The 20,408-nt window shown below is 45.2% G+C and overlaps 1 protein-coding gene across 1 annotated transcript in view; it reads right to left on the bottom strand.

Annotated features, from left to right (window-relative positions):
* Positions 1–13,234, bottom strand: part of KIF5C (kinesin family member 5C) — an 82,979-nt gene extending 69,745 nt beyond the window's left edge. The window contains exon 1 of the mRNA XM_074547843.1: positions 12,962–13,234. Coding sequence (XP_074403944.1) covers positions 12,962–13,087 — 126 coding nt within the window. The 5' untranslated portion in view covers positions 13,088–13,234. The remainder of the gene's footprint in view (positions 1–12,961) is intronic.
* Positions 13,235–20,408: the final 7,174 nt, after the last annotated feature.

The following is a 20,408-nucleotide window of genomic DNA, read 5'->3' on the forward strand; positions in this document are numbered from 1 at the left end:
ATTATAGAAATTATACATACACTAGAAATACACTGTAGAAATTATACATATACTAGAAATACACTATAGAAACTATACATACACTATAAATCCACTATAGAAAATAAATATACTGTAGAAACTATACATACACTATAAATACACTATAGAAATTACACATATACTATAAATACACTATAAAAATTATACATACACTATAAATACACTATAGAAAATAAGTAGAATAAATAGAAACTATAAATAAATAAATAAATATTAATAATGTTAAAATAAATAAATAGAAACTGTACACACACTAGAAATACATTATAAAAACTATAAATATACCATAGAAACTATACATTCCCTATAAATACACTATAGAAAATAAATACACTACAGAAACTATACATACACTAGAAATACACTATAGAAACTATAAATACACTACAAATCCACTATAAAATTTTTACATATATTTTTGTCAGAAAAGCAAAATAAACCCTGTGGCAACTGTCTGTTGGTTTACAGAGTTCTATATTGTCTTGTAATGAAGAATTTGTGGCTACTCTTGAGCTATAATATAATTAATATATAATATAATATAATATAATATAATATAATATAATATAATATAATATAATATAATATAATATAATATAATATAATATAATATAATATAATATAATATATTACTATATTATTATATATTTACATTATATATCTATTTACATTATATATAATATATATAAATAGAATATATTTAGACTTATAATCCCATTATATTATGTATTTATAATATTATATATATTATATTATCATATAATTATATATATTACTAACTACATACGTATATAATCTATAAATATATGTATTATAAATAAAATAAATAATGGCTCATTTTAAGGAAAACACAAACATCCCATATTTATATTATATATTTATATATTTGTATTATATATTTATATATTGGTATTATATATTTTTATATTTATAGCTTATATTATATTATATTATACTATATTATATTATATTTTAGTATAGTATAGTATATCATAGTATATTAGTATATCATATCATATAATATCATAGATTATAATGTATTATATCATATCATATAATATTATATCATATCACAATATATCATATATTATATAAGAATGCTATACTAAAACTATACTCAAGAAACAGAAAGGACACATCAGAAAGCTTAACAAGGATGATGATGAAAACCTCGTGACTGACTCCTCCACAGCTGACGGTGATTGGTCGGTAATTAAAAACAATTCCCATGGAACCAATCCAACATTCACCTGTGGGTAAGCAATGCCCGAGCCACATCCCAAAGCAGCAAACCCAGGAGCAGCAATCTGATAAATGTTGTTTTCATTTTTCCTGAGGTTTCTCAGCCCTCCAGGAGCAGAAATGCAGGTGCAGGGATTTTCAGGGATTTTCAGGGAATTTCAGGGATTTTCAGGGAATGGGGCAGAGCCCCCAGGGACAGCAGCCACCTGCAGAAATTATGCTGCTGGCACAGGGATGCACATCTATATTATAAATATATTAAAACAAAGAATGGCTCATTTTTCAGGAAACACAAATATCCCGTATTTAGGGACTGCCTCTGATCCATCCTGGCACAAACCCAGCCACAAAACCCCCTCACTTTGGGTTTTTCTCCCATTTTCCCCCAGCATTCCCACCTTCCTGCTGCACACACAGTAAGGTTTTTTCACGCTTTGTTTGAAATTTAGGGCTGAATTTCCTCCATAATCCTCAGCAAATCTGGGCTGCACACACAGGGAATAAATCCTCCTTCCCCAACACAAACATTTTATTGCATCCAGGACAATGTTTCCCCACGTGCTCCTGTGTAGTGAGATTAATTCTGCTTTCCAGATCTGTTTGCAGCGCTCAGCTGTTCCTGCTTTGAAGTGAAATTGTGAGAGATGCCAGGAAGGGAGAAATAATGAAACCAAATCATCAAACCAAGCCACAGCAGCTCCACACTGGGGGTTTGTGGGTGGCCCAGAAAAAGAGGGGAAAAACACAAAAAAAAACCCCATGGGGAGAGGTCCTGAGAGGAAAAAAAATCAGGTAAAATGCAAGATAAAAAGGAGAAGAAAGGAGAATGTGAAAAGTGATAGAAGGAGAGAAGGTGAAAAGGAGAAAGGTGAAAAGGAAGAAAAGGAGAGAGGGGGAAAGTAATTGAAAAAGAGAGAGGGGAAAATAATGGAAAAGGAGAGAGGGGAAAATAATGGAAAAGGAGAGATAGGGAAAAGTAATAAAGAAGGAGAGAAAGGAAAAGTAATAGAAAAGGAGAGAAGAAAAGTAAAAGAAAAGGAGAGGGGGGAAAAGTAATAGAAAAGGAGAGAGGAAAAAAGGAATAGAAAAGGAGAGAAAGGGAAAGTAATAAAAAAGGAGAGAGGAAAAAAGGAATAGAAAAGGAGAGAAAGGAAAAGTAATAAAAAAGGAGAGAGGAAAAAAGGAATAGAAAAGGAGAGAAAGGAAAAGTAATAAAAAAGGAGAGAGGGGAAAAGTAATAAAAAAGGGGAGAGAGGAAATGTAATAGAAAATGAGAGGGGAAAAATAATAAAAAAGGAGAGAGGGGAAAGTGATAGAAAAGGAGAGAGGGGAAAAGTAATAAAGAAGGAGAGAGGAAAAAAGGAATAGAAAAGGAGAGAAAGGAAAAGTAATAAAAAAGGAGAGAGGAGAAAAGTAATAAAAAAGGGGAGAGAGGAAATGTAATAGAAAAGGAGAGGGGAAAAATAATAAAAAAGGAGAGAGGAAATGTAATAGAAAAGGAGAGAAAGGAAAAGTAATAGAAAAGGAGAGAGGGGGAAAAGTAATAAAGAAGGGGAGAAAGGAAAAGTAATAAAATAGGAGAGAGGGGAAAAGTAATAAAAAAGGGGAGAAAGGAAAAGTAATAGAAAAGGAGAGAAGAAAAGTAAAAGAAAAGGAGAGGGGGGAAAGTAATAATAAAAGGGGAGAGAGAGGAAATGTAATAGAAAAGGAGAGGGGAAAAATAATAAAAAAGGAGAGAGGGGAAAGTGATAGAAAAGGAGAGAGAGGAAAAAAGTAACAGAAAAGGAGAGAGAATAAAAGTAATAGAAAAGGAGAGAAGGAGAACAGAAATGTAAAATAAAAGGAGATGATGGGATAAAAGGCCATGGGAGAGAGAAGCAGGGGGTGGATGTGACTGGAGGTGCATTAACCAAAATCCAGGTGATTTTTGATTTTTGGAAGGGATTTTGGCAGATCCATCCCCCTGCTCCAAATCCAGCAGGGATTGCAGCAGTGCAGGCAGGGAAAAAGAATAAAAAAAATAATAAATAAAATAAAAAAAAGAGATTACAGCTGCAGAAACAGCCAATTTCTGCAACAGCCTAAAAATACTCCCTAACCCAGTTCCCCCAATTCTCTGCTGCTCAGCCTCTCCTAAACTGGGGAATAATCCACAGCCAGGATAATTCCTGTGTGCCTTCAAAATTCAACTTTCACCCCTCAGAACCAGAGGTTTGGCGGCTCGGGAGCTGCCAAAACCAGAATTTGCTGATATAGAAAAATATCTCGGGAAATTCAGGGGATGTTTGGTGCTGCAAAAAAAAAGGTGCTGAAGGTTTTGGGGTGATTTAATGTGGTTTTGGCATCAAATCCTCCTGGTGGAGGAGAAATGTTCTCAGAACAGCCCAGGTATCAAAGATTCAGCCATTCCCTGAGTTTGCGCCATCCTGGCATTCCCAAAAGGGAATTCTCTCTCAATCACTTTGAGCAAAAAATACTATGAAATATTTAAAGGTTTTCTCTCTGGGTGCTCATTTCTCATGGGGGGGAAAAAAAATTTCACATTCTTGGTGTCATGGCTATGTCCCACAGGTGGAAAATTGATATTTTCTGGAGCTCTCCTGTCACCAATTATTGATATTTTAACAGGAATCTGATGACAGCCATTTCCCATTAAAACAGAAAAAAATTGAAGTTTTAAGATTTTTTTAAATCCAAAAACCAAGGAGGCCAGAAATATATAGAAATATATAGAAATAATATATAGAAATATATAGAAATAATATATAGAAATATATAGAAATATATAGAAAAATTATATAGAAATAATATATAGAAATATATAGAAATATAAAGAAATAATATATAGAAATAACATATAGAAATATATAGAAATAATATATAGAAATAATATATAGAAATAATATATAGAAATAATATATAGAAATAATATATAGAAATAATATATAGAAATAATATATAGAAATGGATGAGCAAAACCAGGAACCCATCCACAATCCCACACCTCTAAGGCTGTGAGGGATTCCCATTTTGGATATTTTGAGGTAATTTTTTGCTGCTGTTTGCTTTGTTTTGCCAGGATTATTTATGCAATGTCTTCACACTGCAGAGCCCAATAAAAGTGAATTAAGGCATTTTTTTTTTCAGCTCACACACAAGCACCATTATCCCACAGGGGAGCTGGAAAAACAAACAGAGCCAAATTCAAAGTGTCCAACCATCCCTGGGCAGCTCCAAATCTCTTTTCTGGCCTTTAATAGGTTGTAGCAATACCAAATCAAGCAAAAAAAAAAAAACAAAATAAAGAGAATATCTGCCAGGCAAGTATGGGTGATTTTAAGACCAAGCATGTCAAGCTCGAAGAACCCGACAAAAACAAAATCCGTGGAGGTGTTAATAGAAATCAACCACAAGTAATCCTAAAACATTTGGCTGTGCTTTATCTTTGATTCCATGTATATTCCTGTCTGAGCAGGGTTGTGGTTTTGTTTTTTTTTTTATTATTTATTTATTTATTTTTAATGCTTTCTGCTGTAAGTATTTTTTGGAATGTCTTGTGGAGAGGTTCTCGCTTATTTTCATCCCTGTTTCCCTTTCTGTCCCAGAACGTTCCCAGCTGGAAGGGCCCTCAGGGCCGATCCCTGCTCAGGAATCCCCCCTGCCCTGGCCCTGAGCAGGCCCAGCTGATGCTCGGTGTGCTCTGGGCCACATCGTTGATGTATTTATTTATTTATTTATGGGCAACATTGCTCAGAATTCCCCCCCCCGGGAGCAAAGCCCAGCCCAGGGGGATCCTGACCCCGATCCCGGAGCTCTCCTGGATTTTCCCAGGGTTGGGATGGGCACAGAGGGAAGCGGAGGCCGAGGCTGAGCCTGAGGCGGAGCCGGGCCCTGCTGCGCTCAGCACTCCCGCTAAGCCCGGCTTTACAAACCCATCCCGGGGCCAAGAGCAGCTGACGGGGACAATGGGCAGCCTTGGATCCCTCCCTGGGAACAACAACAACACCCCCGGGCTGCTTTGGGGGGCTCTGCTTCCCACCAGGATGGGTCGGCATGGAAAACTCCCCTGGAGCAGCCCTGGGCTGGATGCTGCACACCCAGGGGGAAAGGGAGCTGGAAACATGAAAACATCAGCCCCATCCCAACTACATTCTTATTTGTTTTACATCAGAGAAAAAGGAGCTGAAAACATGAAAACATTATCCCCTCCTGCACACCCAGGGGGAAAGGGAGCTGGAAACATGAAAACATCACCCTCCACAACTAAATTGTTATTTTACATCAGAGAAAAAGGAGCTGAAAACATGAAATCAGCACACCCCTACACCTAAATTCTTATTTGTTTTACATCAGAAAAAAAGAATCTGAAAACATGAAATCAGCACCCCCTCCACAAATAAATTGTTATTTTACATCAGAGAGAAAGGAGCTGAAAACATGAAATCAGCACCCCCCTACACCTAAATTCTTATTTATTGTACAATAGAGAAAAATGAGCTGAAAACATGAAAACATCATCTCCTCCTGAAGCCGAAAACATGAAAACACCGAAAACACCCCCCCTCCACAACTAAATTCTCATTTGTTTTACATCAGAGAAAAAGGAGGTGAAAACATGAAATCAGCACCCCCCTACAACTAAATTCTTATTTATTGTACAATAGAGAAAAATGAGCTGCTAACATGAAAACATCACCTCCTCCCCACAACTAAACTCTTTTACATCAGAAAAAAAAGAGCTGAAGACATGAAAACTCCACCCCCTCCAAAACTAAATTCTTATTTGTTTTACATAGGAGGAAAAGGAGGTGAAAACATGAAATCACCACCCCCCCATCACAACTAAGTTCTTATTTTACATCAGAGAAAAAAAAAAGAAGCTGAAAACATGAAAACACCAACCCCCCTCATCACAACAAAATAGTTATTTATTTTACAGTAGAGAAAAAGGAGGTGAAAACATGAAAACACCACCCTCTCCACAACTAAATTCTTATTTGTTTTACATCAGAGAAAAAAGAGCTGAAAGCATGAAAACACAGAAAACAGCACCCCCTTCACAACTAAATTCTTATTTATTTTACACTAGAGAAAAAGGAGTTAAAAACATAAAAACAGCACCCCCTCCAGAACTAAATCATTTGTTTTACACCAGAGAAAAAAGAGCTGAAAACATGAAAACACCGAAAACATCACCCCGTCCACAACTAAATTCTTATTTATTTTACATCAGAGAAAAAGGAGGTGAAACCATGAAAACACCACCCCCCCAATCACAACTAAATTCTTATTCATTTCACATCAAAGTAAAAGGAGGTGAAAACATGAAATCACCACTCCCTCCACCACTAAATTCCTATTTTACATGGAAAAAAAGGAGCTGAAAACATGAAAACACCACTCTCTCCAGAACTAAATTCTTATTTGTTTTACAATAGAGAAAAAAGAGCTGAAAACATAAAATCACCACCCCCTGCACAACTAAACTCTTATTTGTTTTACATTGGGAAAAAGGAGCTGAAAACATGAAAACACCACTCCCTCCACCACTAAATTCTTATTTTACATGGAAAAAAAGGAGCTGAAAACATGAAAACACCACTCTCTCCAGAACTAAACACTTATTTGTTTTGCATTGGAAAAAAGCAGCTGAATACATGAAATCACCAACCCCCCTCCACAACTAAACTGTTATTTGTTTTACATTGGAAAAAAGGAGCTGAAAACGTGAAATCACCACCCCCTCCACCACTAAACTCTTATTTTACATGGAAAAAAAAGAGCTGAAAACATGAAAACACCACCCCCTCCACCACTAAACTCTTATTTGTTTTACAATAGAGAAAAACGAGCTGAAAACATAAAATCACCACCCCCTGCACAACTAAAGTCTTATTTGTTTTACATTGGAAAAAAAGGAGCTGAAAACATGAAAACACCACTCTCTCCAGAACTAAACTCTTATTTTACATGGAAAAAAAAGAGCTGAAAACATGAAAACACCACTCTCTCCAGAACTAAACTCTTATTTGTTTTGCACTGGAAAAAAGGAGCTGAAAACGTGAAATCACCACCCTCTCCACCACTAAATTCTTATTTATTTTACATTGGAAAAAAAGAGCAGAAAACATGAAAACACCGCTCACTCCAGAACTAAACTCTTATTTGTTTTACATTGGAAAAAAGCAGCTGAATACATGAAAACACCACCCCCTCCACCACTAAATTCTTATTTTACATGAAAAAAAGGGAGCTGAAATCATGAAAACACCACCCCCTCCACCACTAAACTCTTATTTTACATGGGAAAAAAGGAGCTGAAAACATGAAAACACCACTCTCTCCAGAACTAAATTCTTATTTGTTTTACATTGGAAAAAAAGAGCTGAAAACATGAAATCACCAACCCCCCTCCACAACTAAACTCTTATTTGTTTTACATTGGAAAAAAGGAGCTGAAAGCATGAAAACACCACTCTCTCCAGAACTAAACTCTTATTTGTTTTACAATAGAGAAAAAAGAGCTGAAAACATGAAAACACCACTCCCTGCACCACTAAACTCTTATTTGTTTGACACCAGGTGTGGCCGGAAGGACAAACCCCAAGGCAGGGCAGGGATGATCGCGGGGATGCTCCGGTCTCTGCATCCCTCCCTGCCGGGAGCTGAGGGGTTCACGCACCTGAGGAGGAGCAGAGACCCAACTTCATTGTTCAGCACCTGACTCCGTTTATTCACTCAGTCAATCACTTTTTATAACCATGTTAATTAAGTTCATGCACATTGCAAACCCGAGCTCACAATAGGTCAGAGGTAACACACCAACTCCTCCTTTTGTTTCCAATACCAAGATTTGGGTCCTCAAAATTATTTTTGCTTTCCCAAAACAGCCAAAGATAGAATATCTACTTGTTATGAGAAAGCTGCCTGAGAACTCTGATGTGCAAGGTTCTCAAGGCCTTCATGTTTGTCACTTTTACCTGTAACTAAAAACAACCTGAGAACTTCTGCTGTTTACAGAAACAGGCTGTGAGAATTTGCCCCTCACAGCTGCCTTCTAAGCCATTTCTGAAAAAATCTCCAACAGAGCAGGGCACAGCCGGAGCTGCCGGGCTCTGCCAGCCAGCAGAACCGCACATTCTCAGGGCTGCTGGCCAAGAGAATCCATCAGAGTCACCTTGAGGCTGCAGAGGAGCACAGGAGCTGAGCGCACAGGGAAGCCCTGGGTTCATCCCCTTTCTTATCCCCAAATCACCCCAAAACCCCAAAACTCGGGGTATAATCCCAAAGCAAATCAACCCAAACCATATAAACTCAAACCAAATAAACCCAAACCAAACAAACCCAAACCCCAAAAAACCTGGGGTCAAATCCCAAACCAAATCAACCCAAACCCCAAAACTTGGGGTTAAATCCCAAACCAAATCAACCCAAACCAAACAAACCCAAACCCCAAAACTCGGGGTCAAATCCCAACCAAATCAACCCAAACCAAACAAACCCAAACCCCAAAACTTGGGGTGAAATCCCAAACCAAATCAACCCAAATCAAATGAAATCAACCCATACCCCAAAACTTGGGGTCAAATCCCAAGCCAAATCAACCCAAACCAAATCAAACCAAACCAAATCACCCCAAAACCCCAAAACTTGGGGTCAGATTCCAAACCAAATCAACCCAAACCAAATAAACTCAAAACAAATCAACCCAAACCAAACAAACCCAAACCCCAAAAAACCTGGGGTCAAATCCCAAACCAAATCAACCCAAACCAAATCAAACCAAACCAAATCAACCCAAATCAACCCAAACCCCAAAACTTGGGGTCAAATCTCAAAACAAATCAACCCAAACCAAATAAACTCAAACCAAACAAACCCAAACCCCAAAACTTGGGGTCAAATCCCAAACCAAATCAACCCAAACCAAACCAAATCCAAACCCAAACCCCAAAACTCAGGGTCAAATCCCAAACCAAATAAACCCAAACCAAACAAACCCAAACCCCAAAACTTGGGGTCAAATCCCAAACCAAATCAACCCAAACCAAATCAACTCAAACCCCAAAACTCGGGGTCAAATCCCAAAGCAAATCAACCCAAACCCCAAAACCTGGGGTCAAATCTCAAAACAAATCAACCCAAATCAAATGCAATCAACCCAAACCCCAAAACTTGGGGTCAAATCCCAAACCAAATCAACACAAACCAAATCAACTCAAACCCCAAAACTTGGGGTCAAATCTCAAAACAAATCAACCCAAACCAAATCACCCCAAAACCCCAAAACTCGGGGTCAAATCCCAAACCAAATCAACCCAAACCCCAAAACTTGGGGTCAAATCCCAAACCAAATCAACCCAAACCAATCAAACCCAAGCCCCAAAACTCAAGGGTCAAATCCCAAAGCAAATCAACCCAACTCAAATCAACCCAAACCAAATCAAACCAAACCAAATCACCCCAAAACCCCAAAACTTGGGGTCAAACCCCAAACCAAATCAACCCAAATCAATTGAAATCAACCCCAAAACCCGGGGTCAAATCCCAATCCCAGGATTTCCCCAGCTGGGAAGGGCTCGGGGCGCTCCCTGGGCCAGCCCTGCCCACTCAGCCCCAGGGGTTCAATTCTCCCCCCCAGAATCACCCAGTCATGATCCGTAATTTGATTTTTGCCCAAGGCCCCAGGGAGGTGTAACAGGAGATGACAGTGGGAAATTCAGGGAGAAAGGCTCTTCCCTGTGTTTACTGGGAAGGAATAAATGTGTTCAGACTTACTAGTCAGGAAAAAAAAAAATAAAAATAGATGTTTCCCCTAAATCAGTTACGTTTTATTTTTTTTCTTACACGATGACATAATTCCTCTGAGGGGAAGTTGGTAGTTTTGTTTGGTTTTTTTAAATTTTAACAGAGCCCTTCTCTTTGCAATCCACGGATCAAAAATGAAAGCTGCATTGCAGTGTTTGCAAATGCTATAGTAAAACAAAAAAAAATTTTAAAAAAGTGGTTGGTCCTGGTCAATTTTTGAAGCTTTTGAAGACTGAAATTTTGCTTTTCCTGGAAGGAATTCTGCTCTGCTCTGCCTTTCCACAGATCAGGATTCCTTGCCCCTGCCAGGCATTATTTGCTGGAGCAAAGCAGCCGCTCCAAACCAAGGAAATAATAAAAATAATAATAATAATAATAAAAAAACCCAGCAGCACTTCCCAGTCCTGCTGCAGTGGGATCCACTGGGATCGAGTTACAGCAGAGCCCAGGGCTGCAAATAAAGAGGACAAAGAATCAGGGGAGGTTTCTGTGCTCACCTGCAGCCCAGCACAGCTGACGGCTCCTCCTCGCAAACACAGCCTGGCTCTGAGCACATATTGCATTAGCTGAGCTGATTAAAATCCTAAATAATTACAGTTTTTGCCTTAGGAAGGGAAAGGCAAACTCCAAGCTGCTGACTGGATTTGTTCAAGATAGCAAATCACCCCCTCAACCTGAATATCCATGTAAAATACACATCTGCATCAACAAATACACGCACTTTCCTTGTTTCTCTCTATTTTTTTTTAACTTCCATGGTAGGAAATTACCAGTTGTTGTTATTTTATTCCTTTTTTCACCCTCACCAAAGGAATTATTTTCTGCCTGCAAGCCACAAAACCCTTTTCCAAAGCATCACAGTCACTGCCTTCCCAGCCAACAGACACTTTATAGACAAAGACACATTATGAGTGGGAAAAGAGAATTCCAAACTCCAATTCTCTTCAGCACACAGCCCTGTAAAGGATTTACAGGAGCTGCATTTTAATCTGCTTTTAATATGTCTGAGGGTTTATTTATTTAGGGGGAGGGGAACTTGCTGACATTTGTTTCTCAAGCACCACAATGGCACAGAGACATTTTCATTCCAATATCTGCTGGCCACAGCCAGCCCCGGTGCTGCTGCTGCCCAGGATTGATCACCAATTTGATTATTCTATTGTTAACAGGCTGCTGGGGGTGCCACAGCTTTAACCTTCACAGAAACACAATTAATTTGGACAGGACAGAGGGCATTTCATGTTAAAAAAAAAAAATAACAACCACAAGCTGTTCATGCTCATAATTCACCTTTTTTTTTTTTTTTTTTCCCCTCGAGGCTGTTCTGCAACTTTCACCAGCAAAGTTTCTGATGACCTCAAGGTTTTGGTAATGATTTTAACAAATTGGAAGGATTTTAACAAATTGGAAGGATTTTAACAAGTTGTGCTGACAATTCATTTTAGGGTCTGTTCATCACCACACAGCACAGGACAGGTTATTGACGAGCAGCACATGAAATAGATGCCACGGTATATGAAATATTTATATATAATATCATATATTTATATGAAATAAAGCACCACAAACCAGGCTGGTTGGACACTAAACCAAAAATCTGCTCGTGAACCCCCATCCAAAGAGACACTGGGGGTTTCTGAGCGCTGCCCTCTGAGGGACCTGCTCTGGGAGAGGGAAAAGGGAAAGGGGAAAAGGAAAGGAGAGGGAAAAGGAAAGGGAGAGAGAAAGGGAAAAGGAAAGGAGAGGGAAAAGGAGAGGGAAAGGGGAAAGGGGAAAAGGAGAGGGAGAGGGAAAAGGAAAAGGAAAGGAGAGGGAAAGGGAAAAGGAAAAGGAGAGAGAAAGGAGAGGGAGAGGGAAAGCGGAAAGGGAGAGAGGAAAGGAGAAAGGAAGAGGGAAAGGGAAAAGGAGAGGGAAAGGAGAAGGAGAGGGAAAGGGAGCGGGAGAGGAAGACGGGAAAGGGAAAAGGAGTGGTAGCGGGAGAGGGAAAAGGACAAGGAGAGGGAAAAGGAAAAGGGAAAGGAGAGGGAAAGGGGGAAGGGAGAGGGGAAGGGAAGCTGCGGGGCTGGGAAGGAGCCGCATCCCGACCCTTTGTTCCCGTTAAACCGCGGAGCAGCCGAGCCCAGCAGAGCGCGGGGGGCGCGCAGGGCCGGCCGGGGGGGGGCGATTTGGGTTCAATTTCACCCTTTTAAACGCGGACATCAAAGCCCCAAACTCGGGCGGCATCCCGCAGCGCTGCTCTGCGCCGTGCCGGGGATCCCGGCAGGGCACGGCGAGCCCGGGATGCGGTGCCGGCCCCGGGATGCGGCGCGGGGCTCCCGGGCTGGCTCCGGTGCCGGCGCTGCCGCAGGGGCGCGGCGGAGCGCGGGCGGCCGCCCCAGCCGAGCATGCCCAGTCCCCGGCATGACATCAGCGCCGAGCCCGCGGCTCCCCCGCGCCCCCCGGCTCCCCCGGGACCCCCCGCGCCCCCGGGCACCCCCGCGCCGCTCGCCCGGTGCGGCGGGGCCAGCTCGGCCGGGGGGGCGCGGGCAGCGCCGCCGCCCCCATCCCGCCCCAGGGCTGCGGGAACAATGGAGGGGACGGGGGGGATCGGGGGGCAGCGGGGGGAATGCGAGCCCCCAGAGCAGGGATGCGAGCCCCGAGAGGAAGGATGCGAGCCTTGACAAGAGGGATGCTCGCTTCGAGAGCAGGGATGCTCGCACCCAAGGATGCGAGCCCCGAGAAGAAGGATGCTCGCCCCCAGAGCAGGGATGCTCGCCCCCAGAGCAGGGATGCTCGCCCCGCACCCAGCGATGCTCGCCCCGCACCCAGCGATGCTCGCCCCGCCCGCAGCGGGACGCAGGCTGCAGGACGCGGGCTGCGGCAGACTCACCCCGATGACCACGGTCTCGTCGCCCTTGAATTTGGGGATGAATTTGTCGCCGCGCAGGATCTCGGCCTCGTTGAGGGGCCGGAAGCGGCACATCACCTTGATGCTGCACTCGGCGGGGTCCGCCATGGCGGCGGCGGGCCCGGCGCTGCCGAGCGGGGCAGGTGCGGCAGCGGCGGCGCTGGGGCCGCCGGGCGGGCGGGGCCGGGGCCCGGGCAGCCGCTCACAGCCCGCGACACGCCCCGCTCGCAGCCCGCTCGCAGCTCGGGACACAGCCCACGACACGCCCCGCACCGGCCCCGCACCCGCCCGCGGCTGCGCGGGACCGCCCGCCTCCCCCGCACAGCGCCGGGGACACCCGAGCAAAGCCCGGTGCTGCGGCTCGGGCTGCCGAGGACACCTTGAACTGCCCCAGGGACACCTTGAACTGCCCCAGGGACACCTTCCATCTGTCCAGGGACACCTTGAACTGCCCCAGGGACACCTAACGCTGCACCTTCCATCGCTCCGCTGCACCTTCCACTGCCCAGGGACACCTTGGACTGCCCAGGGACACTTTCCACAGCCCCAGGGACACCTAACACTGCCCTAGGACACCTTGAACTGCACTTTCAACTGCCCCAGGAACACCTTGAACTGCCCAGGGACACCTTTCATTGCAAATTCCACTGCCCCAGGGACACCTAACACTGCCCTGGGACACCTTGAACTGCACTTTCAACTGCCCCAGGAACACCTTGAACTGCCCAGGGACACCTTTCATTGCAACTTCCACTGCCCCAGGGACACCTTCTATCTGTCCAGGGACATCTAACACCACATCTTCCATTGCCCAGGGACACCTTGAAGTGTCCAGGGACACCTAATACTGCCCAAGGACATATTCCACTGCCCCAGGGACACCTTGAACTGCACCTTCTATCACCCAGGGACACCTTGAACGGCCCAGGGACACCTTCCATCTGTCCAGGGACACCTTGAACTGCCCAGGGACACCTAACACTGCACCTTCCACTGCCCCAGGGACACCTTGAACTGCCCAGGGACACCTAACACTGCACCTTCCACTGCCCCAGGGACACCTTCCACTGCTTCATTTCATATATATCTATTATATTGTATATAAATATATCACATACTGGTCATCTGTGATGTGTATTTTTCATATACTGCTCATCAATAACATGTTCTGTGCTGTGTGGTGATGAGGAGACCCTGACAAAATTAATTGTCAGCACAACTCCTTGCACAATTTGTTAAAATCCCTCCAATTTGTTAAAAGCACACCTAACACTGCACCTTCCATTGCCCAGGGACACCTTCCACTCTCCCAGGCTGCTCCAAGTCCCATCCAGCCTGGCCTGGGATATTCCCAGGGATCCAGGGGCAGCCCATGCCAGGGTCTCCCCACCCTCACAACGAAGGATTCCCTCCATCTATCTAAACTAAATTTCCCCCGGTTTTTCTCTCTCTTCTCCCAGATGCTGGAAGCCCAGTGTGGGCTCTGCACAAAACCTTCTCCCAGTGCCTCTCCTCACCATTCCCAGCCTGTCTCCGTGGAAGGTGCTCTGGTTTCCACACCAGCTCCGTGGTGATCCCCTGGATTTGCTCCAACCGAGCCCCTCTCCAAGCTCAAATCTGCCCCTGGCATCTCCCCTCCGTGTTTTTCTCCCTCTGGCACATCTGTGACCAGGTTAAAGGATATTTTTCCTGGAATATTGTTCCTAGAGCAGCAGGAGCAGTGGTGCCTCTGGGCTCTGACCTTGCTCCAAGTTCTGTCCCATGAATCAGCATCTGGGAAAAGCAGCCTGGAGCCTGCTCCTCCTCACAGGGAGCCTCTCCTCGTCCTCCTTCCCTAAAAATGCTCCTCCCTTACCTGCTGAAATCCCCTCCCTGCTGGCTCGTTTGTTTCCCTGCACTCACATGATTCCAAACAGTCTGAAATGCCACAGGAAGGCTCCTCCTCCTCCTCCTCCATCAGTTTTTTCCAACAAGAATCTCCTGCTTAAAGAGGAATCCAGGCATCCATGATGTCTCCTCAGGAGCTGCAGAAGCTCCAGCAGCTCCTGGTCCTGGTTTCCACCAGAGTCCCACCATTCCATTGCCCTCAGCTGTGCAGTTCAGAGGAGGGTGGACAATCCTGCAGGGTTTTGATGGAAATCTCCCTTTCTTCCATTACCTGAGGTGGTTGTGAGGAGCAGGCTGGCAACAAAGCCTCTCCCACCCTTCCTGAAAGCAATTCCATGGGGGAGAGTTAGCAATGTGCAGCATGAGATAAGCCATTATTACATAATGGGATTTATTCCCCTGGATTACCAATTATCCCTTTTATTTCTCTTATGTTTCAAGCTTTTACCCTGAATAGCAAATTTGTTAGTCATGACAAGTAGGGGCTTAGTCATAAAAGACGAGTCTTTGGATGAATTAATCCTTATTTTCCTCCATTATGGAGTGCTCATTTTGGAGCGAGATAAGCAAAACTCGATTTTTCTATTAGAGCAGGTATAATCTGCCATCAGGAAGAACGCAGAGAGCCATCTCTCCTCAGCAGCTTTGTCACAAACAACGTGACATTGTCTGGAGTGCAGACAATACTGAATTGTCACCCAGCTGCTGCTGGTTTTACTACTCAGTGCCAGATGAGGTGGAGCAGCCTGGCAGGAATGTGAATTTTGGGGCAGATTTGGGAGTGATCAGCAGCTACCTGGGTCTGTGAGCTTCTCCCAGGCTGGGCTGGGTGCCTGGAGGTGGGATGGACACTTTGATGGGAACCTGCTTTTAAACTTTTTTTTAAGTTTACACTTTACTCATTGGTCACAAGAAGCAAAGTGCCCATTGGAATAGGCAGCTGCCGGTTTCACTTATTTCTCTTTCTTTCTTGGTTTCTATGTCAAAGACCTTGGTAGAAAAATTTTTCAGGGCTAAAAATGGATCCTCTTCAAAATTCAGAATTCTCTGTGGCTCCCAGAAGCTGCTGTAAAACCTCTGCCACAGCTGTTTGTGCTCTTGGGCTGAGATTTGGGTCATTTGTCCTTGGTGCCCAGCTGGAGCAGGAATTGTTTTGTCTCCCTGCTCTGTGCACAGAGCTCAGCAACGCTGACTGTGAAGCTCAGAGCTGCTCACTAAAGCAGCAGAGAGCCTGAAACATAGAAAAGCCAAACCTGAGGCATCAGGGGAACATTTCAGCATCACCATTGCTCCCTTTCTCTGCTGCCAGGCTCCAGGAACGGGCTGTGGGTTTGGCAGGGAGCTGCAGGAGGAAGCACAAGGTTGAATTTCTGCTGTGCTGAACAATTCCGCGCAGGGAGCAGAGAGGCAGCGCTGGCCAGGGGCGGGAGCTGCCAGCAGGAGAGCAGCGTTAATGCTCATCCCATTGATCCCGGGCAGGGAATCCGAGCTCCTGGTGCCACCCGTGCTCAGAGGTGGCTCCGGGAAAGGGCTGCTAAAGGATTTCTCCCAGGAGGGACCAAAGGGGTGGGATCCTGTGGGATCTCAGCACCTCAGGACTGAGGTGCCACCGAGAGCACCCTTGGGGGGCTCGGGAGTCCTGGAATGTTCCAGAAGTGTCTGGTGGCTGGACTTTGATCCTACACAGGAGACGACACCTGTATGAGGACAGGAGGGTTTCACCGGGGTGAATGGTGAAGGGATCAGTTAATTAGAGAGGGAAACACAGGGTTTAGGATTTCTGTAGAGGGGGGTTTAGAGAAGTAAGATGGAGGAATTGGGGCGTGTCCTGTCCTTCTTCTTCTTCTTCTTCTCCTCCATCTTCTGTGGTGATGGTGGCACTTTGGGATTGGTCATTACTAAAAGTGCACTGGGCAATAAGGGTGAAAGGTATTGGGGAAAAATGATAAATATTGTACACGTAACTTTGGGTATAAAGATAGGTGACCGCCCGGAGGGCAGGGAGTGTGCTCATGGCTGGCTGCTGAGCAGAGCTCTGTCGGGCCGAGAGAAAATCTTTTAGATAAACAATTAATAAACATAAAAACCGAAAGAAGAACTGAAGCCTCTTCTCGTCCTTTGATACGCGGGCTGCCCCAAGGCCACCCCGGGCCTTTCCAGGCCCTTCAAACAGCCAAAAACCGGACAGGATCCCCGTGACAAAAGGCGATTTTAAATGTCACCCGGAGTTAACGTCCCGCAGACGCTGAGAGTGCACCAGGGGATGTTTGCAAAGGCAGAGCGTGAATGTGTTTAGCAGGAATAAAAACAAATACAGGCAGGCTGGAGAACAGGCGGGAAGGAGCTGGAGAGTGCTGAGGGTCAGGAATTACGTGCTCTGCATCCCCAGGGAGCATCAAAGGCATGGACACATATCCATAGCTCAGGAGGGACATTTGGCCAGGGAGGGGAAAAATTCCACAGCAAAATGAGCAGGATCTGCAGCACTGACACTCTCAGGATGAATATCCCAGAGCCAGCAGCTCCCTGGCCAGCCAGGTGAGGATTTCTTTGGGATCAGCACTGCACTTTGCACTCCTGACACTCAGGATCATTATCCCAGACCAAACATCTCCCTGGCCAGCCAGGTGAGGATTTCTTTGGGATCAGCACTGCACTCTGCACCACTGACTCTCAGGATCATTATCCCAGACCCAACATCTCCCTGGACAGATACATAAGGATTTCTTTGGGATCAGCACTGCGCTCTGCACCACTGACACTCTCAGGATGAATATCCCAGACCCAACATCTCCCTGGACAGATACATAAGGATTTCTTTGGGATCAGGGCCACAGGGGTTGCTTTCCCAGACCTCCACAGGAGTTTGGATGTGCAAGTGGAGCACTGGCACTCCAAAGATGCTCCATGAGAAAGTGCTTGGGGCTGTGCTGGCAGGAATTGTTTCTCATTTGCAAGACACTCCAATATATGCTTACTTAAAAAAAAGGTAAAGTACACACATAAATCTCAATCTCCATATAAATTATTCACGTTGTGCACAGTCATGTACTTGGTGTTAACCTACCTTAAAGAAATGGGTTTGCTCAAAATAAATAAATCGATTTTACCACTGTATAAAATAGCAAAACGTTTCAGGTCATTACTGAGTACACAAAACATTTTCTCCAAGTTACCATCTTTACATTTGGGTTAATAAATCACCTAAATAAAAGGGTTGTAACTCGGGAAAAAACTCTTGTCTTTACGCTACAGGAAGTTTTAAAGCAACCATAAAAACACCGAAAGGGCAGGAAAGCACTAAAATAACCCAATCCCAAAGCACAAAGGCTCCGTGGAGATGCAGAAAGAGTTAAGCAGCATCGCAGGCAGCTGATGCCATCTTCTGGTGTCACTTACACGCTGATTTAAACGCCCCTGCGCCGAGTCGGGGCGGATCAGCATCAGGAGAACGCTGCTGTTTGTGGTGTCCTTTCCTCAGGGCAGGATTAGGATCAGGATCAGCATCAGCATCAGGAGAACGCTGCTGTTTGTGGTGTCCTTTCCTCAGGGCAGAATTAGGATCAGGATCACCATCAGGATCAGGAGAACGCTGCTGTTTGTGGTGTCCTTTCCTCAGGGCAGAATTAGGATCAGGATCACCATCAGGATCAGGAGAACGCTGCTGTTTGTGGTGTCCTTTCCTCAGGGCAGGATCAGGATCGCGATCAGGATCAGGAAAACGCTGCTGTTTTCGCGTCCTTTCCTCCAGGACAGGATTCAGGAGCAGGAGCAGGCAGAACGCTGCTGTTTACGGGGTCCTTTCCCCCAGGGCAGGACTCAGGATCAGGTTCAGGGTCAGGATCCGGAGGAGGGAGCGCTGCTGTTTTTGGGGTCCTTTCCCCCAGGTTCAGGATTCAGGATCAGGTTCAGCATCAGGAGAAGGAGAATGCTGCTGGTTTCGGGGTCCTTTCCCCCAGGGCAGGATTCAGAATTCAGGATCAGCATCAGGAGGAGGGAGTGCTGCTGTTTTCACGACTTTTCCCCCAGGGCAGGATTCAGGATCAGGGGAGCGCTGCTGATTTCGGGGTCCTTGCCCTCAGGGCAGGTTTGGGATCAGATCAGCACCAGGAGGAGGGAGCACTGCTGCTCTCAGTTTCCTTTCCCCAGGGCAGGATTCAGGATCAGCATCAGGGGAGCGCTGCTGATTTCGGCGTCCTTGCCCTCAGGGCAGGATTTAAGATGAGGATCAAGTTCAGGAATCAGGATCAGGAGAAGGAGAACGCTGCTGTTTGTGGTGTCTTTGCCCCCAGGACAGGATTCAGGACCAGAAGAAAGGGAGCACTGCTCTTTCCGGGGTCCTTTCCCCCAGGGCAGGATCAGGATCAGCATCAGGAGGAGGAGAACGCTGCCGGTTTCAGGGTCCTTTCCCCGCGGGCAGGGCTCGGATCAGGAGGAGGGAGCGCTGCTGTTTGGGGTGTCCCTGGCCCCAGGTTCAGGATTCAGGGTCAGAATCAGCACCAGGAGAAGGGGAGTGCTGCTGTTTGGAGTGTCCTTTCCCTAGGGCAGGATTCAGGATCGGGGTCAGGGATCACCATCAGGAGGAGGGAGCGCTGCTGTTTTCAGTGTCCTTTCCCTCAGGCAGCTCTCAGTGAGTGCGGGTGTCACCATCGAGCCAGGAACCGGAAGAAAGGCGACACACTCCATGGATTTTCACAAGGCACTAAACGCTGACTTTACCACATTCTCCCGATATTTCTAACCAACATCGCTTGTCTGGTTTTCAGCTGTTTGGAGGGCCTGGAAAGGCCCGGGGTGGCCTTGGACAGCCCGCGTATCAAAGGACGAGAAGAGGCTTCAGTTCTTTTCTCGGTCTCGGTGTTTATTAATTGTTTATCTAAATGATTTTCTCTCGGCCCGACAGAGCTCTGCTCAGCAGCCAGCCATGAGCACACTCCCTGCCCTCCGGGCGGTCACCTATCTTTATACCCAAAGTTACGTGTACAATATTTATCATTTTTCCCCAATACCTTTCACCCTTATTGCCCAGTGCACTTTTAGTAATGACCAATCCCAAAGTGCCACCATCACCACAGAAGATGGAGGAGAAGAAGAAGAAGAAGAAGGACAGGACACGCCCCAATTCCTCCATCTTACTTCTCTAAACCCCCCTGTACAGAAATCCTAAACCCTGTGTTTCACTCTCTAATTAACTGATCCCTTCACCATTCACCCCGGTGAAACCCTCCTGTCCTCATACAGGTGTCGTCTCCTGTGTAGGATCAAAGTCCAGCCACCAGACACTTCTGGAACATTCCAGGACTCCCGAGCCCCCCAAGGGTGGTCTCGGTGACACCTCAGTCCTGAGGTGCTGAGATCCCACAATCGCTCACCCAGAACCTGATTAGTTCTTAATGACACCTGTCACCCATTGGTTAATTAGGAACCACCCTTTGGTAAACACCTTATGAAAAACAACTGCTCAAAACACCAGCTGCAGATTACTTTTCATTCATTCTCAAATTCCTGGGAAAGTTTCTCTGCCTTTCTCTCTCTGGCCGGG

The sequence above is a fragment of the Zonotrichia albicollis genome, chromosome 10 (genome assembly GCF_047830755.1).
Source record: "Zonotrichia albicollis isolate bZonAlb1 chromosome 10, bZonAlb1.hap1, whole genome shotgun sequence".
NCBI lineage: Eukaryota > Metazoa > Chordata > Aves > Passeriformes > Passerellidae > Zonotrichia > Zonotrichia albicollis.